General features: G+C 42.5%; 1 protein-coding gene across 3 annotated transcripts; it reads left to right on the plus strand.

The window, feature by feature from the left end:
• Positions 1–53: 53 nt before the first annotated feature.
• Positions 54–23,918, plus strand: LOC139304028 (enhancer of polycomb homolog 1-like). Of its 3 annotated transcripts, none has more exons than XM_070927851.1 (14): positions 54–206; positions 8,173–8,332; positions 9,950–10,095; positions 10,612–10,818; positions 11,262–11,410; positions 12,838–12,991; positions 14,287–14,445; positions 14,708–14,797; positions 15,025–15,173; positions 16,685–17,106; positions 20,699–20,820; positions 21,450–21,591; positions 22,433–22,844; positions 23,776–23,918. In XM_070927851.1, the coding sequence occupies exons 1-14, from the start codon at positions 54–56 to the stop codon at positions 23,846–23,848; spliced, it is 2,538 nt and encodes an 845-aa protein (XP_070783952.1). In that variant the 3' UTR covers positions 23,849–23,918. The 3 variants fall into 3 exon arrangements, with proteins under 3 accessions (XP_070783952.1, XP_070783953.1, XP_070783954.1); XM_070927852.1 differs by having other exon boundaries at positions 22,433–22,823; XM_070927853.1 differs by having other exon boundaries at positions 16,685–16,852; positions 20,697–20,820.
• Positions 23,919–24,391: the final 473 nt, after the last annotated feature.

Below are 24,391 nucleotides of genomic sequence, written 5' to 3' on the forward strand. Positions count from 1 at the left end.
GCTGTTATTCCTAGCAGATCGAATAGATTTATGCTACATCTTTTAATATAAAAATGAGTAAATTGTCGTTTCGGGCACGGGCGCTGGATGCTAGTAAGCCTCTACCCGTCTTCCGCTGCGAGGATTTGCCTGACCTGCACGAATATGCCTCAATCAACCGGGCAGTTCCGCAGATGCCTACTGGGATGGAAAAAGAGGAGGAATCGGTATGTTTTTTTATTGCTGCCCGACTGGTGGTGGATCACTTTGGCAGTGTTTTCATATCGAGGGGCGCCGCTATGTTGCCTGCGCAAGCTTGTGCAAAATGGCCGCCATATCTGCTCTTTCGTGCACACGACGGATCTCGACGAATACTGAATATTACGACCCCATTCTACCACATGTGTTATTATAAGGTTGCAGCGGTTTGATATTTTATTCGTAAGCCGTGTTGTGTCCATTTGTTTCACTTGTAACTGCACCCGAAAGCACAAAGAAGTCACGTGACTTGTATCTGTTCCACCATTTTGTTGACTTTCTCTTTGGTAAAGGCGAGCGGGGATAGGCCTTGGACGTGGTGTACTTTCCGAGAACAAATGCCAGGGGGAGACACTGAGCCCCCAGCCCGGTTTGACAGCTAGGTGTTGCGTGTTGACAGCTCCAGCTCTGCCATGTGTGCTGCACACTGCCTGCACTTGGCGTCGCCTGTTTGGCGGTAAACGCAGAGAGAGAGAGAAAAATCTTGCAGATCCTGCCCTCTATTCAATCATAACATACACGTGCAGAATTGCACAGTGCCACGGGAACATAATGTGTTATGACATGCATGGTATGGCGATGATTATCCTAGAGGCGGCTTTTACGTTTTCAGTATGGCATCTGTTTTGGTCACTGAATACGCGAAGTGTGTATTATGTGTGTGTGTGTGTGTGTGTGTGTGTATGCCACCAAGTTGCAACGATGACTTCTAAAGCTTTGTAACAGATCGAGGCGTGTTTCTTTCAGTGTGTGGTTTGAAAACAGTTGCTAGTTTGGTGAATGTATTTAGTAATGTCTGCACATTTCTACTGTAACTTCATGTACAGTTATGCAGAATGTAGTGGCCTCACTCACCAATCGAACTTTTACTTATTTGTAAAATTGCTTATTCTAATCTGCTTTTATAATTCAGGCTTTATTTAACCCTCTGGATGCTTGGATTGTCACTAAGAGGTATAGTTTAATAAATGATCAGGTCATTTTTTTGGATAACTTTTAGGCTGTGTAATATTTGTTTTAGCTTGTGGAAGCTGTACTATATCATCTCTTGTGTATAGTAGGTTGGTATTGTGTATTACTTGCATTCAAATCACACTTAAATATAGAATTGATTTGCATTGTCCCTGTTGACAGATTATGTAAAGCCTTATAACTATAAACCATTTGAACCACAGCTTGGTAGGTTGGCTGTAGCTCAGATATAGCCTTTGAATTGAATAGAATGAAAGTGAATTCCCTTGTTGTTGAATTCGCTGTAGAGTAGGCTTTTCCAACTAACCCTCCACATTTACAATAATGACCTGAACAGTTTTAGATTTGTTAGACAATGGAATGTATGTTGTCATCAGCTAATAGCTGGTATTACTGTTATGGCTGGTTGTAGACAAAGTATTAATTGCTAGTGTATTAGCTGGTGTTTATTACCCCTCCTGGCCCGCTTTGCTGAATTTCTCTCTGTCACCTCATCAGCAGGAGAGCCCCTCTATGCCACCAAGATGCCTCAGCAGACACAAACACAAGGAAAGCACATACGGGGGCCGCATAGTCAGCAGAAATCCTGCCCCCCGTGCCGGCCCTCCCCCACCTACTGTACACATACACACAGTGGCATTACATAACAGAGTGACAGAAGAGATAAAGAGGACAGTTTTACTACAAGGTTGTGTGTGGCTTAGCTCGCTGACCCACATCCTGTCCAGCAACAATGGAGCGTTGCAGACCGAGTGACCACATGCTGGCCTGAGAATTATGTCACTTTAAGAAGCAAATAAGCACACTTTGGGATCTTGATGAGTTTCTAGCATTGATGGCATGAGCACACATAAGAAGGAATATCTTTTTGTAACCCACCAATACTGTTGGCAGGTTGTCCTTATTAGGGCAGTTTGGTAATTTGATCAAAGAATACATCTGGTGTCAGCGATAAGCCAAGTCCATAGCGGACCTCTTTTTCTGGCTCATTTAAATCACCTAAATAAGTGCCTTTGTATGTCTGTCTCATCAGCATTCATCGCGTCAAACCTGACAGAAATAATTAACCTCTAAAAGCACAATTGGTGCACCATTGGTAGTTGCAATAGTTTGGACATATATCTCCATGACAGTAGCCAAAAGGCCATTTTGTCCCATTATTTAATCAGGGAGTCTATAATTGTTACATTTGCACTGATAATTAAATATATAGAGATTGATTGAGTCCTGCTCAGAGGAGCAGGTGTAGCTTATCAGGAATCACAAGGGTTAGTTAGACAATGGTGGTGTCTGTAATGTCACAAAGGCACAAGAAGAAATAAACGAAATACCTCATAAATATGTACGTTGTTTGCATAACAGATTGCTGTCGTTCATAATGGAGTAGAGATTAGAAAAAGCCAACAGAAAAAATGAATTCTGTGACTCAGATTCTCTCTCAGGCCATATTATTTGGTAATGAAGTGAAAATGTGCATATGGTGCCTTTTTAAATTATAAAATCATCCTAGTACTCAAAGAGAACTTGCAACAATAACCACACGAGTGTTGAATTGAAGGAACACACCCTCTTTACAGTTGCATAGCTCTTATGCACCAACATTGCATGTGTTGCTTCTTAGACGATGATCTTTTGGTGTTTTATGGTAGTTTATTAAGGGCAACATTGATTGTCCTATGAGTTATTGATGTAAAACATCAATCACATCTTCTGTCTGAGTTTTGTTAGATGTAACGGAACGTGGTGGTAGCTTGTCTTTTTTTTTTGGCTGCTTGTTTGTTTCATTGCATATATTGCGGTGCTTTAAATGAGATGTATGCCTTGACTCACTGAGCAGATTGCCTTCCACAAGACTTGCTCGCCTTCCTCCGGTCAGCATGAGCTGAAAACACCTGCTGGAGGCCACAATTTTGTTGCCATGGCAACTTTTTTATTGGAGTCATCTATTTTTCTAGGGAACATTTAATGGAAGGAACGCGTGGTGCTGTGAAAAAAATTAATTTCTCGTTCCTCTATCTGCATCTGTGGCCGTGACACAGAGCAGCGCTGCCACTGTGAAGTCACTACAGTGCCAGAACACTTTGTGTAGAAAGAACAAGAGTATTGGAGGTTCAATATTAGTTTGTTTTTTTTCTGCGATGCAGAGCAGTTAGGAACTACTCTGTCAGCATTGCCCACTGTGCACCCATTAACGGCCAGCATTAACATTCAGTTGTGTTATCTCTTGAAGGGTCCTTGAACTCTTACCTCTTCTCATTTTTTGGGGGGGGGGGCGGGGGGGGCTAATGGAAATAAAGGCAACTCAGTGTTTCAGCTTGGACAAACTATAAAAAAAATTAGGCTTTTCTAGAAACAAACATACAGAAGTGACATGTCAACTTAAAATAATGATTAAAACAGACAGGTGCAAGAGGTCCTAGAATAAGCTAGTTTACTCTTTCCTCAAGTGCCATTCACAAAAGCCCTTTATCCCAACTCACCCAATTCCTCAGCAGAGGAAATCCCAGGCTGTGAACCTTGGTTGTGAGGATCACAGCTGCGAAAGATCAGGATATCTTTAGGTCAGAGGCAGCTCAGGGTAGCCTGCTGCAATTTGCCAAGCTGATATCCTCTACAAAAGCGTGCAAAGGCAGGTCTGGGCCAGGCTCAGGTTTAATTGGTTCCTTACGCTCACTCTTAATGCTCGTTCCTTAACTCACAAAGCTCAGGGTTCACCAGGAGTGACAGTGGGGTTCACAGAGGGCGATTTCTGAAGATGTGTTTGACAACTTACACGAGAGAAGAAACCCTGCGTCGTGTTGGTTAAGCATTGGTTCATAGACCTAACATAAGGTCATGTCAAATCGGCCGACAACTCCTTGATGAAGCTGTAGTCTGTCCTTGTGTTTGCCAGCATCTGTTTGTTATCAGAGCCCTGGCTGTAACTATTGGCCACACAATCATGCCAGTGGGCTGTTGCTGAGACACATGATGTTTATGGATGTTTGGAAGAAACACATTTTACATTCAGACTTGCATATATGTGTATATATATATATAATATGATGGCTGAGTTGTTGGAGGAAGCAGAAATGTCCTGCTTTTGAATCCACCGGCTGGCTGTGATCTTTCTGTGTTCCCTTCAATATGTATGTACAGTAGCTTTTGCTTGTGATCATTGGCTAAGGCTGGCTGCAGGCTCCAAATAAAATTGGTGTTCTCAGTCGTCAAACTGCTATTAAATGGAGAGCTGAGGGAATTGAAAGAATGCTATTATAACTTAACTTTGTGTGCGGAGCTGATGTTTTTTACATTTAAAGTTGCTGAGATCTGGGAATGGAGAACCACAGCCTCTGCAGTTTTTGGACTGGCTAAGCAAGGGGTTGTTAAATGTAGACTCACACGAAACTGTTGGCTAATTGCAGGAGGTTGTGTATTTGTGGGCAGTGAACAAGGCCGTGCAAAGTTTCAACAAGCTTGGCTGGACAGTCTACACACACTGCAACAATGGAAGCCAAATACGGTACTTTGTTTTTGTCCAAAACCTGTGATTTGCGTGTGTGAACATGCCAAATTCAGTCGTGTTTTCGAGAAATCCGCCAGCTTAAGTTGGTGACAAATGACTAGTGAGAAGTGAATAGATGGCAATTTGTTTGTGGAACGTGTATGTTTGCATCCCAAAGCAGACAGTGGGTGATTGATGTTGCTCGAATCCTCTTCGGTGAACACTTTAACTTTAGTCCCAAGGTCCTCAAGGTTAAATTCACAATGGTCCAGTGAAAACAATAAGCTGTTTTCTTTGTGTATTGGTTGTAGAGAAAGTGTACAACGCTGGGCTTGACGATAAGCTTACCAGGGGCAGATGGTTCAGCTCTGGGCACATGCTGTGTCCTTTCATGCCAGCTCACAGCTCTGATATGGTTCTCTTGTTACTCCTCGCAGAGCTCCTCATGGCTTTGGATTATACTTAAGGCCCAAACCACTTAAAACACCCACGCAAGCGGGGAAGTGTCTAAAATGTGCTAGTTTTCGGGTAATGAAAATTAGCTGTGCACAGACATGCTTTCGTTGATGCTCACATTTGCTAGCCACAATTGGTATGTCATTGAACACTGACCCATATCTCAACCAAGAAACTGTGGCTGTGAGAAAAAGTGTGATGTGCGAAATGAGTAGGAGCCTTGTTAAAATACTTGTTAGAGGAAGATGGGCCGCAGTCAGTTTGACTGGATTGGCCATCTGTTGCATCAACCACTGAGAGCAGGCCTACAAAGAGTATACTACAGAGTAACATTTATAATAAGCTGCAGTGTCTTTGATGCAGATGTTATTACTAGGGCTTAAAGTAGGCCTAGGTGATATTCTAGTCATTCAATAATAAGGATGTTTGTGAGGGCTTATCACTAATGTTATTCTATTAAATTTTACTTGTATAGCCAAATCATAAAAGAAGTCATCGTCAGGGCACTTTTCGTGTAGAGCAGATCCAGACTGTACTCTTTATAATCATTTTCCAGGCATATTTTAAACAGAATGTGTTAGAGCAGAAATATATTTGTGTTGGTGTGAAATTCTTAGCATCACATTTTGAGGTGACTGTATCAGATTACATAATGTAAAACCATTTTGTGCTTGCTGAGTTCAAGAGTCAAACTGTGTGACTCATTTGCCAACGTCCTCACTTGTGCTGCGAAGTGTACCCGCTTTACTGCCGCAGAGACTTGCAGGTATTTCATCTGTGATCCCACGGCTCAGAATGTGCAACAGCATTTTTGTAAACTTTTGGGACAGATTTTCTGTCCAACTCACTTTGAGACTTGCTCTGACTGGGAGCTGCTGCAAATGAAAACAATGAGTCACTGTTGCGATAGTAGAGGTTGTGCAGGGCTCAAAATGACGTCTTTGCCAGAGCGCACATGCTTTGAAGTAGAACTACACTAACTGAGTCTCACCTCTGTGGACTCGCAGTGGATTGACACACCAATGCACTTGTTGATACTTGTTGTATCTCAAAAGCAGACCCTGTTCAACTGAATCCCACACCATCCTTCTACCAATGACTAATTTCTCTGAGATACAGCGCTGAGAGCTATGATGGTGTAAATATAGGCATAACATACTATGACAAATAGCATGTAAGATAATCAATAAAAGGAATTGAAAAGGATTTAGGAGGATATGTGACTGGCAGACCTGTCCTGTTTTGAAATGCTTTTGTTTTTGGATCATTGCCATCACATTTTGCACTCTTTTGTTTTATTTTTATAACTTTGTTTATTGGATTTTCAACGTAACCAGCATGAAGTGATTGCACTTTTAAGTTATTTAGTAGGATTATAAAACAACACAAAACATCAATACAACAAACCAGGGTGTGAAACTGTAATATAACAAATAAACAGAGGCAAAAATATGTATATTTTGATTCAGGTCAGCTAGATTGGTCAATACAGTCCTCCTTAACATCCAGATGCCGTGTATACACATACTAGGCCTCTTACCAGAATATGTCATGTCCTCGCCTCCATCCAACGAGCATAAAAAATAAACAATATATCTATATGTCACTCTGGAACTGCAGTGAAATGTAGTCACTTGACATAAAAAAAGAATGGGGTCCACATTGCACAGAATTTGTTTATAGACCCTTTTGAAGTGTGTGTTTTTAATTTTTTCCAATGCAATGTAGAACAGCTTTAATCTAAAGAGCATGTGAAGGGGGTGCAGAGGATTTCCATCTAAGCAAAACTAATCATCTCGCCAAAAAAGTGACGAAGGCAATTACATCCTTATTCATTTTGGGCAGTTGTAATGTGGGTGAGGAATCCCCTAATAATGCAGGGTCTGTGTGCCGCTTATTTCTGAGTGTGTTTTAAAGATGTCTTTCCAGAAACCAACTAGGGATGGGCAACACCAAAAGTTAACACGTACATGATTTGTACACTGGAGAGTGGTTAGGCCTGCATCCAGGTCCATTGAGACCTTTGAATGATTTTACATAGAATGAGACTGGGCCAAGCGCAAATAGATGAGGTTTTTGAGTGACCCCTCCCATAGTTCATCAGATATTTCCTCACCCAGATCCCAGGTCTGGTTTGAAGCCACCGGAGCGGAAAAAGAGGTTGTCTGAAACTCAAAGTGGGGACTAAATTGATTCCAGATCTTCAATGTTGTGTTTTGACACACACATTTCTGGTGAAGGAGGGCTAAGAGCCTGTAATAGAGGAGTGAGCAAGGGAAGACAATGATGCCAGTATAGATGGGGCGGCCCCCATCCAGTCGCCAAATTGGGGGTGGGGGATGTTGTGCAATCATTTTAATTGGCAAGCTATGATTCCCCTTACATGCTTTAGGACTATTACCGAGATGTAAAAAGAAAAGAAAATCCCTAAAAAGGAAATCTGTTTCTTTATATTAAGTTATTTTTGTTTTATATTTTCTAAACAATGTTCAGCTATTTCCCCACACAGCGTCTACAACATATTATGCTAATAAACTACCCTGCTGGTCTAATGAGGGTTTGGGATTGTAAGCTCTCCTGATGTGAGATGTTCTTTCCCTGTGATTGAGCTGAGGCTTGTGTGGAATTACCTCAAGTAATTTACCGTACTTTAATGTTGGTAATCTGGAATATCGGACTGTTTTGTGGTTGTTAGTCCTCTCTGAAAGAAACTGGACTCCAGTATTAACTGTATCTGGAAACAAATGGAAAATTCCTTAAACTCGTGATGAAACAGCTGGGTTTTTTTTCACCAACTATATCAATCTTGCTCATTTTTATTCCCATCCCATTACACACCAGTATACTTATTTGTAGATGCATATCCATGTAATGAAGTGATATTTATGAAAAACTTTGTCTACTGGTTAATAGTCAGCATGTATCTGGTGGAAAAAAACGAAGGATTTGCTAGATTTCTGAAAAAGAGCTTCTTAAATTGCAGACAGTCTATTGTAAACAGCTGTTTCCCTTCTCTCTTCCAGGAGCACCATCTCCAGCGGGCCATCTCGGCGCAGCAGGTATATGGCGAGAAGCGGGACAACATGGTTATCCCCGTCCCCGAGGCAGAGCGCAACATCACGCACTACGAGTCCCTCTACCCCGGGGAGTTCAAGATGCCAAAGCAGCTTATTCACATACAGCGTGAGTAGCAGGCCGCTTGCAACAAGATTATCCTCTTAGCTGTGTTAGTGGTCTGTGAGCACGTGGTGATGACGATGCCGTTTGGATGCACTGGGTGTGTCTGACATTTTCAGAGGGTTTATGCTGCTGATAGAGAGAACTGTATTTGATTTTGTGGAGCAGTTATTATTTTGAATGTGAGGTCAGTCCAACTGACTACAAATTAAGCAGGCCTCATTTATATCAGATCACGTGTGAAAAGACTGAATAGATTTCTCATATAGAAGAAGTATGGACACTGAAAATCTCTACCGTCTGTGGATAATCAAACACAGCAGTGTTGTGTGTTTCATCTGTCTGTCGTGACACATGTTATGTGTTACATTGTTGTGCCTAGAGGGTCTGACAGCAAATGTGTGGTTTCAGAAAATGTCTGAATGTGTTTGAGCAGTCTTTAAGGGTGATTTAAAAATAGGGGTCAGTAGGGTATTGGTGGAGAAAGGGGAATTGCATTGACAGCATGCTTGTGTCAAAATTGAATCTGGCAGATTCGCTCAGGTGAAAAGAAAGGTCTGTAACCAAAAAGAAGAGCTGTATCTATCTTCTGTCACCAGTGTTACTGCCTAAAGGCAAATTTCGCACATGCAAATGTTTTGCACACACTACAATACACTGTTGCCAGCATCTGGTGAACGGTGTCATGATATTGGTTGCGGTCTGTGTAAATCTGGGGGGAATGGAATTAAACAGACTGAAAGTCATAAACAACAAATTCCATTTGTTTGCTTTGCACTGCAGCCGTTGGATACTCTGTGTTTTAGCAACATGTAAACCAGAGGGACCACTGTAGCAGATATTTTCACCTTCATTTTGCAACTCTGTTTTTCTGTTATCTAACAGTTTAAATGTGGAGCGGTTACAGAGACTGCTGCATACCTTTCCAAATGCTTCAGGTTTTGACAGGTTAATGTGATGGTTATAGTGGGGCTCTCATGGTGATAGTGCAGTACACATACGTTTCTTGTCTAGTGGTCACAGTAGCTGATGGATTACAACAGACAGCCACTTCCCCATTTGCCAGACTAATGTGTTATTGTTTGGAGAATCTCCAGGCCATGGCTGGAGATTCTGGCCTGACTGGTAGGGCATAAAACCTAAGCCACAGGCAATACTTATGAGCAAGTGGCTGGTTAAGTTCCCAGCCCGGAAACTGGTGAAGGCACAGAAGCAAACGCAAGCAGAATGCTTTGTCATAATGAAATGGTGTTATGCGAGTTTGGCCATAGTTATCTGAAGATAAAGCCATCTGTATTTCATACCCTATGGCTTGTGTTTATTGACTTTGCCTGAAATGTACTGCTGCTAAATACAAATGACGCTGCATTATAAAATCATGACATGGCTTTATTTCACTTTGGGTAAGGTAAAAAGCGAAGATTTGTTTTTCACTGAGTAATGAAATATGTTTAATATGCTGAAATATGTCAATTATTTGATAAGAAGTCATCAAGTTCATGCACAGTGCAACCTACTCAAGTAGTGTTTACAGGAGTGATGTTGTGTCTACTTCAGGCTGTTCCTGATGATGCCTTTGAATTAATGTGTCTACCTCTTCAGTAACACTTCTCCATCTCACAGCTTTCAGTTTGGATACAGAGCAGCCAGACTACGACCTAGATTCAGAAGATGAGACGTTTGTGAATAAGCTGAAGAAGAAAATGGAAATCACAGCCCTGCAGTTTGAAGAAATGATAGACCGACTGGAGAAAGGCAGTGGACAGCAGGTATTTGTCAGTCTGTGTGGGGAAAAATGCTGGTTTGCATGGTGTTTGCACAAACACATCTCTAGCTTAGCTTGACACAGAATAAATAAGCCCACTAAGTCAGATTGTGCTTTACACAGTAGTTAATAAAACCCTGGTTCAACCTGTTATGTAGTCATTCAAGAGGTGGGTCATTGCCTTAGTCCATGGTTTCTTTAATGTTTATGGAAAGCTTCGGCATTTTCTAATCCAAGCTACTGCATGGAGTTGTAGTCATCTCTGACTAATAAGTAGGCTACTTAAATTCATACAACTGTCAAACATAGTATGAGTTTTATTAGCTGTGCCTGAAGGCAACAAGACTACTCCACTCTACCACACTGCTGAAAGTAAAAAAGCTTTGTTTTGTAGAGTTTATGGCTGTTGAAAATGACTGCAGCTTGTTTGAAACACCTGGTTTCTCTCGGTGCTGTTCATTTTATCTTTATTATACATGCAACACATCAGTACTTGGTCTCTCCTTTACTTGTTTTGCAGCTCGTCAGTCTCCAGGAGGCCAAACTGCTGCTGAAGGAGGACGATGAGCTGATCAAGGAGGTGTTTGACTACTGGAGCCGCAAGAGGAAAACCTGCAAGGGAGGATCCCTCATCCCCAACGTCAAGCAGGAGAAGAGGGATGGCTCTAGCACCAGCGACCCCTATGTGGCCTTCCGCCGACGAACGGAGAAGATGCAGACCAGGAAGGTAAGAATCTGTGGCCGGGATACTGCGGCAGACAACACGGCAAATGGAAGAAGTTGTGCTGTTGTACCTAATGCATGCGAATTATGGCGTCTCTGTGGCCTAGTAGTTGGAGAATTGTCCTTTATCTTCTAGAGCAACTGTGTTGTTTTAACGCCTTGCTGGACAAACTGATCTCTTACTATCCTTGTGGGGGGAAGCAGATAATGCGCAGCTATGATACTGTTCTTTAGGTATCCTGGTATGGATAAAGCCCTAAATCCAGCTTTGATGTGAAGGCTGTGTAGGTCGCACCAGAACATTGGCTAGTAGCAGTATTATTCCCCTAAAATTAAAGTTTTAAAAACAAATGAAAGTCTCAGTAACTTGATGTCTGGAAAAAGTTTCAGTACAAGTGGGAACACTTATGTGGCTCTATGTCTGAATTATCATTGTTCCATTTTCAGAACCGAAAGAATGACGAGGCGTCGTACGAGAAGATGCTGAAGCTGCGCAGGGACCTGAGCCGAGCTGTCACCATCCTGGAGATGATTAAGAGGAGAGAGAAGAGCAAGAGGGAACTGCTGCATCTCACACTGGAGATTGTGGAGAAGAGGTAAGAAAGACCAGCATGTGAAATTGGCCCGGAGAGAGTTTTTTTCAGAAGCATTTATGATACAGGAGTATGATAAACGCACGCTTCGCTTGTCTGATTAGATGACAGATGTTCACGAACAGACACATTTTTTGGATAATATTGTGTTTTGCGGCTGTGCTCTCGTTCTGTCTCTCCAGGAGAGTTGGTTGGTGGATGGTTTCCGATAAGGTTTAAAAGCACTAATTGTTTTGCTTTCGAAAGCTTAGAAGGCGACGGTGTCGGGCCTTTACTACTTGTGGTGTTTTGGATGGCTTATGTGGTTAACCTACATGTTTGAATGGGCTTTTGTTTACTCGTCAAGTTGAAATCCCAAGTAGAGGCCATTAGGACACTTGTCTGCAAGACTGATAAAAGAGTCAACCACATATTTTCGGTAAAGTCAGGGTTCGCTGCTTGTGTTAATTGGGGGCACAGTTGTGTGCGCTATTTTGCATGCTTTATCAATTTAGAGTTCACCCTGTTTATTCATTAGTGGCAGGAGCAAATTAGCTCATTTACTTCTGTGTCTGCTAGAATCGTTCTCCCAGTCTGTTAGGCAGTACACTAGACTGTGTGTTTGTATTATTTTGTTTTTAATTTTTTTTTCTTTTCCAAGCTCCACTTCGAATTGGTCTGTTTTTTTCCCCCAGTGGAGCCTTTGCGATCCATCTAAACATGACATCTGAATGGAATGAATTTTCTCTGAAAGTAGCTGTCAGTGTGAGCTTAAATTGGACCCTTCTCCTTGAAGTGCTTTTGATTTGTAGTGACATTTCAATTTCCTCTTGTTATCCCAGCCTGGTTTCTGCCTGCGCATCAAAGCCAGTGTTCACTCGCAGATTGGACCACTCTATTCTCAGTAAATAGCTTCTCCGGCCCACTTCATGATATTATTCTGGTGCAGAGTGACCCAGGTGTACTGCGTGGTGTATGTAGTCTGACAGTAGTGTGTTCTGGGCTGTTCCTATGCCTTTGTCTGTTGGCCACAGCTGTATGGTGTTGACAGCATTAATTATCAATCATGTTGCTGAATATTGAAGCATAAATTACAATACAGTAAGAAAGAACCTTGATTAAATCTTTTCATTTGTAGGTCAAAAGTTGGAATTAGCCATTCTTCTGATGAAGCGATTGCACATCTTGTTGTTTTAATGTTATAGTAGTACACCCACTCATTTTGGCCTGTTTATTTAGCACTACCTGTAACTAAATGTACCTTTTTTAGGTATATTTCTTTGTGTTAGCTACACTGATACTACTGGGACCTGATTGTGTGAATTCATTATGCTTTGCCATAAAGCGATTCAATTTAACTATAAAATAATCCTTAAATCTGAAAGCTGATGTGTAAATATGCCCCCTGTCATGCTCACCAGCTCCTCTACCCTTTCCTCCTTTTCCATCAGAAATGCGATGCCAGACCTTGGCAGTGAGGTGATGGCAGAGGCACTTGCTCAGCGAGCTCTGGTGAAGCCTGTCTACACCATCCCCATCATTCCCCTGTCCAACAGTAACCAGTACAGACACCAGGACCACTTGGATATGAAGGACTACAAGAAAGTAAGGCCATCTACATTCACAACACACTGGCTTCCTCATAATAATGTCAGGAACAGAATGGAAAATGATTTCCATCCTTTCTGGCTCTTGATGAGTGTGGGTGTTGGAACAGAACGTCTGCAGAAGTATCTGGAAATGTTATTGACTTTACATTTGTCCTTCACTCGAGTCAATTCACACATTGATGATGGCTGAAGTGAGGAGCTGTTCAATGCAATATACTGAACTTCATATTGAACACTGACTCAAACTGAGACCATGACATTTTCATTGTTGAAAAGGTGCATCATTTTAAATAGGTATGAATTATTGAAAATCATTGTACTGGGAGTACGTAACTGATTTTTTTATTAAGGAAACCATTGTTACTGTAAACCTCAAGTTTTCTTGTGAATGTGTAATTTTCCTCAGAAAGTCTTCAGAAAAGTGGTTTGACTTTTTTCAGGGGAAAAAAAGGGTATGATGATGCACGTTAATTTTAAAAGGACAAAACGTATTGGAGGAATTAGTTTTACCAGGCTCTTGGGTAGCCAAAGGACTGACAGACTCTATTCATGCCTGATAATCAGAGTTATGTCATTGAGGCAGTACATGCTTTATGTGCTGACTCCCTCAAACTCAAAACATTTAATGTAAAGCTGAGTTGCCATATGCCTCGATAATGTAGCACTTCATTACACAGCACTGTTGTGAACTCTGTGTCACCTCTTCTCATTATAACTTCATTAGCTCCAGTGTCCGACAACCCTCCCCCTGCCCTGCTGGGAGACAACCATTTCCCCCTTTTTTTCCTCTACCAGCTGGTTGACTTTTCCCTTTTGTTTACAGACGCTCATTTTTGGTTTAACTCTGCCCCCTCCTCCCTCGTCACTCTAACCCGCACTTCTTCCATTGATTTGACACAGCAGTTCTTCACTGTAGAGTCCCTGCCTCTCTGTTTGCTTTGTCCCTCATGTCTAAGGACTGAATAGGATCTGACTAATCCTAGTAGAGTTGGAGTCTGTTCAGACAGGGTGGGGTCGTCCCACTGGGAAGTTGGGGTGAACGGTGGCACGGGGTGGATTGAGGAAGGGGGAGGGCAGCCATCTGGCTAGGCAGCGGCATCTGGCACATGCTTCCATCTGCATATCAATGCCTCTTTTACTCACTGCTGTTTCTACACACACTCTTCGCCTGTGCATAGTCTACCAACACTAGCCTACCACCAGTAGTATTGCTCTGCTTCTTGAAATGCCTTTCTGAGTATGCAGACTGTAGTATAAACATTCAGCACTGTTTCCCTCCCCTCTTCACAGCCGGAGAAGACGGAGGCAGTGCGAACCAAAAGGAAATATGAAAAGAAACCCAAGATCCCTCCTCTATCAGCGCCTCAACATTCAGGGCCCTCTGTGTTCAATCCCAAGGACCTCAACCAGTACGATTTCCCAAGCTCGGATGAAGAACCCTTCTCGCAGGTAACATGATTTGATTTCAGATATGTGGGTTAATTTAACTTTTGTTATAATGTGGTTTCAGTACAGTTTTCATATGGATACTAATACTAATCAAGTAACTGAGCGTGAAAGCTGTAATCACCCAACCAATACTGACGGTTCTGCAGTAATTCTAAAAATCACGCTTGGCTAGAAACATACTCATTGTGTCAGGTGTGTGAAAGGGTGGGTGTGGTTCCAAGTCCTAAGCTCTTCATTTACTTAAATAGTTGTTATTGTTTAGATCCATTCAGGTTCTTCAGAGGAAGAAGAGGAGAATGACCCAGATGGCTGCTATGCGTTCAGGAGGAAGGCCGGCTGTCAGTACTACGCTGTGAGTGCCCTCCTGTGACTCCCATGCTTCTATTTATAGTGCCAACAGCAGGCTGACCAGTCTGGCTGCCCTGGCTGTTGGTCTTCCACACTCTGCTGGACAGAACAATGCAACAATGAAGACTTGCGTTTTTCTTTTCCCATTTCCTTCATTGCTCTCAATTTTAATATGTGACGTCTTCTTCCCCCTCTTTTCTCTTTCTGCATGTCCTCCTCATCCTCCTTCAGTCTCGTCCAGACCAGAGTGGCAACTGGCCATGGGTAAGCCCGTCGGAGGGTGGGCTCGGCGACCCCCGCTTCCGCTTCTGTCTGACTTCGCTGAACATGCCGCGGCGCTGCATAGGTTTGGCACGGCGCCGGGTGGGCAGAGGGGGCAGGTGAGTTCAGTCTGGCTGTTTGGTTTCCTCACACTTGCTGAGATTTGATCAGTGATGCTTGGATTACTCTGCAGGTACACAAGCAAAACTGAGGTGGTTTGTTTCCAAGTCCTGAAAATTTGGCTGAATCAGAAATGATCATTTCTAATGTTTGCATGACCTCATATTTATCACCATTTCATCCTATGACTCTTACTACATGCATTCATCACATTCACGATACACCAAAATATTAAAATGAAGTCTGAGAAAATGTAGAAATTTTAAATGAAATGTGTGTAGGAATGCTGCCAGTACCAATACTGAGCAGGGGAAATTCAGCCAAGTGTTGGCTGTAGTTGCTGAGGTTGTTTACCATACCAGCTCTTTGGCAGGTTACCAGCGATCATTTGGCGGGCACATTCCATTATAAATATCAAGCTGGCTGTTGAAATGATGAACATGAGAGTCCCATTTTGGGATTCACCTGCTACTGTGGCCCGTAGACAAATCAGAAAAGTTAGCTTCCGTTGAGTTTAAACAGCAACGTGTCCTCCAGCTTTCACTGATATCTCTTCAGTAATTACACAGACGATTGAATAAAGCACACTGGCTGAAGGAGTTGGCCAGCGGCTTCCACAGTGCCAGGTGTTGTCGAGGAGACCGACTGGGCGAGGCGGTATCTGTATCACAGAAGATTAGCAAAGTTCAAGTTTCTGTCTGCAATCAACCTTATCGCATGCCCCGAGGGAGACTGAAGGACCAGTCGATCTGTCTTCTTCAATATGATATGCACTTATGATAGCAATGCTTGATCATGTTAGGAAACATGGAGCTTCGTATTATTGTTTAGTCAGACTAGCAGTGTGCCCGTAGGGACAGGCCATTCGTTGTTCTTTACAACACAGGTTCAGAGTTGAGTATCTCAACTAGGATTTTTAAATGAAATTTAGTACAGACATGCAGATAAGTGTATTCTTATGACTGGTTATTCCCTGACATCAGCCAGCGCCGCACAACTTTCAATTGTACGACATCTAAAATGACAGCGCAGTTTTGATTTAGTGAACAATTTGGCCTTTGCTCTGGTACCAGCCACAGGCCAACTAAGAAGTGTTTAGCCACACTAGTGGTAAGACTCTAGAATAGCAAGAATAGCAATGTTGTCTCTCTTTTTCTGGATTTTAACAAGCATCACAACCTTGTGAACCTGCAGCGCGGCTGTAAACTTTGAGTCTTGTTCCATTACATAAGTGTTCTTTTCTGTTGTCATGGCAGAACTGCCTGTTTTTGCCGTTCTTTTGTGTAACACCCAGATATATTTGGTACTGGCCCACTGGACATTGTAATTACATGAGTGGTATGCAAGGAATAGCCACACTTGTGCAATACTCCAGTCATAACCAAAGAACGTCGATGTTGTAATGTACTGATAATGACTACAGCATGTTTTTCATTTCATCTGACCTCACTTGTGGTTTTTAACGGCTCACTGATGGGATTTAGTCTAATGATTTTTGGTTTTGTTTCAGGATCCTGTTGGACAGAGCGCATGCAGATCTAGACGGCATCTGTCAGAGCCTAGACTCTGACCCAGAGCACGAACCACTCGCCTCACCACTTCCAAGTTCTCCGCTCCGCAACTCCAACGCCAGTACCTCAGAAACCAATACCTCGGACCCAACCAGCTCCTCCCACCTTCCCTCCTCTTCATCACCCCTGTCGTCATCATCGCCAACACCTATGGACCTCAGCCAGATTCTTTTGAACATTAAATCTTGCCGCTGGAGGCACTTCAGACCACGGACGCTATCTCATCACCCCTTGGGTGGAGGAGACTTGTCTCGCAGAGGATTTAGGGATTATAGCCGGACAGTGTCAGGACTAACCCGGACCCTGTCTGGAGGAGCCAGCTCACAGAACCGCACCGGCCCAGCCCCCACCCCAGTCAATTGTGAGTCAGTTGTTTCCTCTGCCATGCTGCCCAGTTTTCTTTTGCATCTTTGGCATTGTATGTCTTTAAATTGTACAGCTGAATATTTTGATTGGTCTAAACACAGTGGAACAGTTCATTTTGTTGCTTACATTTCTTGGCGCCACAAGGAGCAAATTTAATATAGTTTTGATAAGCTGTCATTTTATAAGGTTAGTTATTCTGGCACTCATTTCTGGGAGTAAATTTAGCAACGTCTGATCGCCCTTTGTACACTCTGCTGTAATTAAAGAAGTGGTTGAATTCAGTCTGAGCATCAGTCAGAAATACAGATTGACTTAACATCCATCACTTTGAACCTAGGTACTTTCTTTTAGCATCTGGTCCAACACATCTTAGGCCAGTTTGTGTGACTCTGGATTCTGTCTCATCTATGTATTGTATGGAAGGTTTAGATTGGTCTTAATTTATCTCCTGCGTGTGTGTGTGTGTGTGTGTGTGTGCACAGTACAAAGCCAGGATCCACTAAAACATTGCTCCTTAGCGCAACTAGGGGTCAAAAACTCTACACTCCTTTTAAAATGGTATAAAAAAGTTAAGCCTTTAATAAGAAGTCCTGTCCGTTCTTGTGGCAGAAAAGGTTGGAGGACTTGATAGCAGTTCCAGAGTCTAATAAGAATATTTTAAAATGTATGTTGCCTTTTCAAGGGTTTTATATAATGTTGTCATCAAACTTTAATATATCAAAGAGCCTAGCATTAGCAATTTTTGTCTACCTACACCTACCTATGCTCGCTGGATTCTTAGAAACCTAGAAAACTTTTCAAAAGATCCATAATAGAATCTGTATCTTGCCGATGTAAAGTCCTCTCGCCTTTTCTGCCACAAGTGGACTACATAGGTGCCTAATGCAGACGTTCACGCAAAAAACACACTAAGAAGACCAGCTTCTGCTGCCGAAATCACTTGATTTCCTGTCAACTGAGGAGATCTGCCATTTTGTCTGCAGCTAGGCCCCTCTCAAAAAATTAGAAAATTGCCTTTGTGGTGAGCATGAGAAGGAGTGTAATTGAAAAATGTCACCATGCATAAAATGATGTGCCATTGTTTAATTAATTTTTGTGCATGTGAATATTCAGTGGTGATAAAAACAAGTTAGACTTAAAACCCAGCCCAGTATTGTTTAGTTGAGACTTGCTGCTGCTCTTGTGTAACACATTTTGATGAGGCACGTCAAAGGTAGACCTGCTCCAGCATGGGCTCCCATGCTGCTGGTAAATCACACAAACTTTCTGCTTTCAGACCCTCTTTCCATATCATCACACATTAATTCCTGCTCCCATGGCTTGAGGGGAGTCAATTAGAAATGGTCCTGTATAAATAGATTCATGAGACGTGCCGGAGTGCGTCTGGGCTGCAGGTGGCTGTAGAGAGGGTAACCTGGTGAATATTTGAGCCACACTGGGCTGGCTCATGAACATGATAAAATGTCAAGCAATTACAAGAGAAACAAATTCATCAGAAACCTGGCGCCTCTTGCTTCAACATCTGATTTTGTTCAGGTTTCTTTTGTTGCCTTGATGCCAGTGTAGTAAGCAATTATGGATTTTCTGCACAAATCTGGGAAGTTTAGTTGTTGCTGTAAACCTACTTTATACTACTACTTACTTTATAATTTCCTAATTGAACACTGACAACAGTCTTCAAAACTAGTTATAAAATATTGGCCTGCTGATTGTGTCCAGTTAGAAGTAAGTGTGCAAGTTAAGAACTTATTTGTGTAGGCCTGTTTTTTTTTGTTTTTTCATCATGTAATTGACGTCTGTTTTGGTGAAATAATAAATAGTTGCCACCTTGAGGGTTATTTCAGTAATTAAAGTGAAATGAGGTGGAGAATAAAAACATAATTTGTTGTAGAGGATGCTCACAGCATGGGGTTATGAGTGGGAGTTGCTTTGTTTTGGCTGGTTTGCTAGAGAGCCATTTATCTCAGGTCTAATCTCAAGTGAATTTTAGCTGCCAGTAAAGACTTCTCTGTTGGATCTGGCTTTTGGTCGGGCCTAGTTCATGTTGTTAAAAGTGGATTTTAGCCCAGTAAGTTGACAAAATACTGTCTAGTCATCTGTCTCAGTGACTACTGGACATGTAGAGGTCCTGATTATGGCTGGGTATTTGTAATTGTTTGATACTGACGCCAATAGGCTTTTTAGTCATGAAAGACATGTTGACATGTCACAGTAGGAAAAACAGGTGTGAAAATAAAACGAATGATAGTTCAATTCCATTTAGCTGCTTCAGCTTCAAAGTCCCAGTATTGTGCGTGCTGGCTCACTCACTCACACCGTCGTGACTTACTGGGACCATCGCTAATGTCATTAGTAACACCTGTGCTTCTCCTACTGTGGCAAGTCAAAATGTCTGCTGTTTAGTGTGTCGGTTCCAGTACCGAAACAGTACTTTTTAGATACCTTATTTTGAGAACTATAAACATGTTTGTTTTACAAAAACCACCCTTATTTATTTTGAGACAAAGGGCTGTACAAGAACTTTGCCTTTAGTCCAACATTGGCAAAATTATGATCAGAAACTGGCTCACCAAAACATTTAATGCCACCTATCTGTATTTGTATTTGTTTTCCATACTCTGCGCAGCTGACACATCATGGTTGGAAACATAAAATGATTGCAGTTTAATAACCAGCTCTTGTTCTGATACCATTTGAAAATCATCCTGTGTAGATGTGCGGTCTCATTAGTATATTGCTTGTAAAGAGCCTGAGAGTTCCTGCTATTTCTGATGTGGTGAAATACTGTCTTCATAGGAAATGTGGGCGGCTTTGCTGTCAGTTGTTTGGTTCTGGCTTGACTCTCTTTGCGTGACACAATGCAATGCTGTCTGGCAGCATGCTGTTGTGATTACTCGGACATGTGCAAGCTCACACCACAGAGTACCTTGTAGCATCTACATTGTACCACTGTGCAAATTTGAGTAAGAGCTGTACAATCCGGCCTCAGGAGTATAAACCGCTGTGTGTTTGATAAGGCTTCAAACTGGGCTTTCTGGCTTTCATTTTCTTTACCTTGAAACCTGTAGCAACACGCCCACACCAGCTAGACCCTTGTGTTGTGCCATAGTGCGGTTGCTGTCTGAAAGCCCCCTGAGGCTTTTGTATATATACACACACAGAAAATACATTTGTCAGTGACTGTTATTTCAATTGACAAGCTGATTGATTAGGAATGTTATTTGCATGATCAGTTATTTTAATATGGCTAAACGGCCCTAAAGTTTCAACATCATTGAATAGAGGCAGTAGGTTGTCCTGTCCTTAAAAAGCTGTCAGCATTATACTTGTTGCGTTTTTATGTTGATGATTTTAATATTTCAGAAGCTTTTCCTCCCTGACCAAAAGAGAGAAAATCGTTTGTCAAGATCATTTTAAAGCAAAGAAAATCTTAAGACAGAAAATATCTTAACCCTACTTGTTGTGTCTGTTGTCAGAGTGCTGTGGATGAGGGTCTCCTCTAAATGGAAAGTAAAGCCACTGAACTGACAGTAAACGATATCCAAATTGTGGTTTTGACCGGTGCATCTGATCCTTCCTGTCCACAGTGTTCACGACAGAGCAGTACCAGCAGCACCAGGAGCAGCTGGCCGTCATGCAGAAACAGCAGCTGGAGCAGAGCCAACAGCAGCAACAAGCCAACAACCCTGCAACAACCACCAACACACAGGTCAGTAAGGACGGACACACAACTTAAAGCAATACACTTGTGCTTGTAGTAAAACATGAAAACATTAAAAGAGAGCAGATTGCTTTTATTATGGGTGTTAAAGTAGGGAAGAAGGTTTTATCTCACAGGTGTTGAAATCCCATCCTGGTCAGGTTTGGATCTGTTTTTGGCTTTTGGTGTAATTTTCAACCTCTCACGAGCAAATCGGAGTAAATTGGAGCTTCGTTAAACTAAATCAGCCAGAGTTCTCCCGATATGGAAATCATTCAGAGTTGAAGGTCAGTTCACCCATCCCTAGGAAATGGGACACATCCTCATTCCCACGAGCAGCTTTAAAGCCACTGGCTGACTTCCTGTTTGGCCGTAGAAGCGCTGAGCTCGGCAGTTTCATCAGTTTCAAACAATTTAGCACAGTGGTCAAGTCTGAAGGGTTTGGCGATGTCCACCCAATTGGCATGTGACAATGTCGTCTCAAAGGCAGCTCCTATAAACTACGACTATATTTTTTTATATGCTTTCTTTTGTACTTTTTTTTTTACATGTATGCGTATGCGGGGGCTCAGTGTTTGATGGACGATACCCAACCATATTTGACACACACCCACATGTCTTCTCTGTTTTCCATCTAGGCACTTGTGTCCAAGACGTTGGACCAGGCCAGCGCCCAGTTTGCTGCTTCGGCCCTCGTCACCACGGACCAGCTGCTGGCCTTCAAGTCCAAAGAGGAGCTGGTGCTGGCAAGTGGAGTCAACGGGGTCCTGGCAGGTGCAGGTGAGTGTCACTTATTTTATTATTGACACATTTTACTAATCAAACCATAAAATGAAAGGCTCAGTGCAGGAGGGAGGACCTGCGTTTGTCTGCCAAGGTTTTGCACTGTGGGGGTCGTGCTCCCTGTGGGATCACCAGATGATAATGGAATAAGAAAGGAAAATATTTGTTACATGAACTCCATTATTTTCTCTCCCTTTTCTCTCATTTTTACTTTTTCTTGTGAAATACCGGATACTTTTGCCTCTTGAGGCCTCTAAAAATCCTTCAAATGAAACAATCCAAGAAGGAAAGATCACTCTTCACAATAAAGCCTCAACTTGTGTTGAGGGGTCACAAGTAGACATAGCTTAATTTAAAGGGTCCCATGTTTGTATGGGGAAACTGTATGTTAAGGACATAATATTTGGAAATACCTACATGTGTACATATTTGCAGTTGTGTACCCATTGTTAGTAGTCACCCCCCCTTTCCCTCATGTATTTAAATGGGGTGGAAAGAAAATTAAAAACACTTAATACGATGCAGTTATTACAACAACACCATTACCAACAGTCATAGAATTACCTTAGTGTTGCATCAACACCTCACTGACAGTGTCAACAAAAACTGCACATTGTAAGTTTCACAAAGACAGGATTTATTGCATGGCTGTTGTATTAGATTGTGCACCTCATAAACTGGTGTCTTGCAAATACATTTGCCAAAATCTTGAAATCTAGCCGAGGAGGAAAATAAATGTTATTAGAAAAAGTGTTTTACTGCATTCAGATTCCTGTGGTGTCCTTGCTGCCTTTTATCCGTTTCCGTTTGTCTTTACGAGCTCTTCTCTGTTCTCCAGGTGTTTTCAAAGGCTTGCACCTCTCCAGCACCACCGCAGCCCTCCACCAGACCAACCAGTCGACGCACACTACCACCTCCGTGGCCCCGACTCTCCTCCAGCCCTCCTCCAACTCGGCCACCCCATCACCCGCCAACGCCGTCCCCACCTCCCTCACCTCCACTCCCAGCGCCCACGCAGCAGCAGCGCTGGGGATCCTGGGATGCAGCGCAGCCAACGCCACCCCCGCCACCACTCAGGTCCTCATCGGGAACAACATCTGTCTGAGCGTGCCGTCGGCCGCCAGCCTGGCCGGACGCCACATTCCCCGGACCCTCGGCAACGTGCCACCCTCTGCCTTAAAGCTGTCCGCCACCACCAACCTGCAGATGCCCAAAGTCTCTGGAGCATCGTCCATGGACCTGGGCTCAAGGTGAGGCTTTGTTACACCAGTACAGCATTAATATTACAGACCTTTTGAAAGGAATAGTTCGACATTTTGGGAAGCACATATTTCCGTACAGACATGTTGTGTTGATTAGTGAGCTGTATAGGTGCTGGTAGGTGGATTTGTCTTTTTATTTTGTTCTTTTTATACCTTTCCAGTTTTAATGCTAAGCTAAAATAAGCGTATCTTGTCCTGGCAGTGGCTTCATACAGCGTACAGACATTGTGGTATCAATCTTCTCACTGAACTACCGGCAAGAAGGCGCTTGACATTTTCCTTAAACAATGAACAGTTTCATACTGTTAAGAGTTGGGTCAACAAAAGAAGAGTTATTTGTTTTGATTGACTTCATACAATAAACAGACGTTTAGCCATAGGCTTTAATTAGTTTACACCAGAACTGAAGCTGCACAGACTCAAAGCCTCCACACAGGTGTGGGAGATCAGACGATAGTTTGATTCCTTATGGCATCGTCTCAAACAACGCCTCCGCGTTCCAGACACAGCAGGAAAACGCACATTAATATAATATATAAAGTATGTCTCTCTTGTTGTAGCACTATCGGATTACTTTTTATGTAATGTTTGTTTCTGGATAAGCAACAGTAAAGCTTTTGCATTAACATACAAACCCTGGTTTAAGTATTCAGTTGGACCCAGCAAATGTCATCCGAACACTGCCAACGCAGAGTCTGCCAGAGATAATGCAGCCGAGATTGCCACAGAACTGAGAATCCACATAAATCCGCCTGAAAGAAGAGCAGAAATGATGTGACGTCAGAGCTCTCCAGCACTCGCACACACAGGAGAGATCTGTTGACTGAGATCTGGGACAGTTAAAGATACGGTCTTGACAAAATAACACGGCACACAGGAGATAAGAACATCAGCTAATCTCTCCTCTCCTCTTCCGCAGGGATAATCACGACGAAGACAAGCCAGCACTGAACAGTATAGCAGACAACACAGTGGCCATGGAGGTGACGTAGTAGCGGTGCAGTGAAGAGTCCACTCTTTAGGTGCTGTGCATCGTAGCATCGGGAATGCAAAAGGGACAGCAGGACTCTGACGCAGACTGACAGAATGACGAGCGGCTGTGGCCGCTCGCTTGCAATTCTCATCTCTCATACTTTTTAAACCTTTTTGTTTTTGTTTTTGTTTTTTTGTTACTGTTAAAAGTACAAGATTGACATCTGTAAATTATGAATATGGCAAAATTAGTATCTGTACAGCAACTACATATTTGTAATATCCCCCTTGTATATATTACTTGAATACAGAACTGTCCATTTGTGATGTTTTGCACTTGGGAGTCAAACTTAAAGGAAAAAAAAGTAAGCCAAGTAACTTGTGGCGAGTGTGAGAGATGTGGGAGTTGTATAGAGAAGAGTTTTATCACATCATGTGCATGGTGCGGAGCCTGCTGTTTTTATCTATTTATTGTGCTGTGTTTACAGTTTTTTTGTTTTGTTTTTGGTTTGTTTTGTTTTTTTATTTGTACACTGTACCTTTGTTGGTTCCTGTGCTGTAGT

This window comes from Enoplosus armatus, chromosome 21 (assembly GCF_043641665.1).
Source record: "Enoplosus armatus isolate fEnoArm2 chromosome 21, fEnoArm2.hap1, whole genome shotgun sequence".
Lineage (NCBI taxonomy): Eukaryota > Metazoa > Chordata > Actinopteri > Centrarchiformes > Enoplosidae > Enoplosus > Enoplosus armatus.

Excerpts from the sequence above, each read along its gene's own strand:
- LOC139304028 (XM_070927851.1), top strand. The coding sequence starts at position 54 with ATGAGTAAATTGTCGTTTCGGGCACGGGCGCTGGATGCTAGTAAGCCT. Across the intron at positions 14,446-14,707 it reads ATGAAGAACCCTTCTCGCAG|ATCCATTCAGGTTCTTCAGA; the intron begins GTAACATGATTT and ends GTTATTGTTTAG. Across the intron at positions 22,845-23,775 it reads TCCATGGACCTGGGCTCAAG|GGATAATCACGACGAAGACA; the intron begins GTGAGGCTTTGT and ends CCTCTTCCGCAG.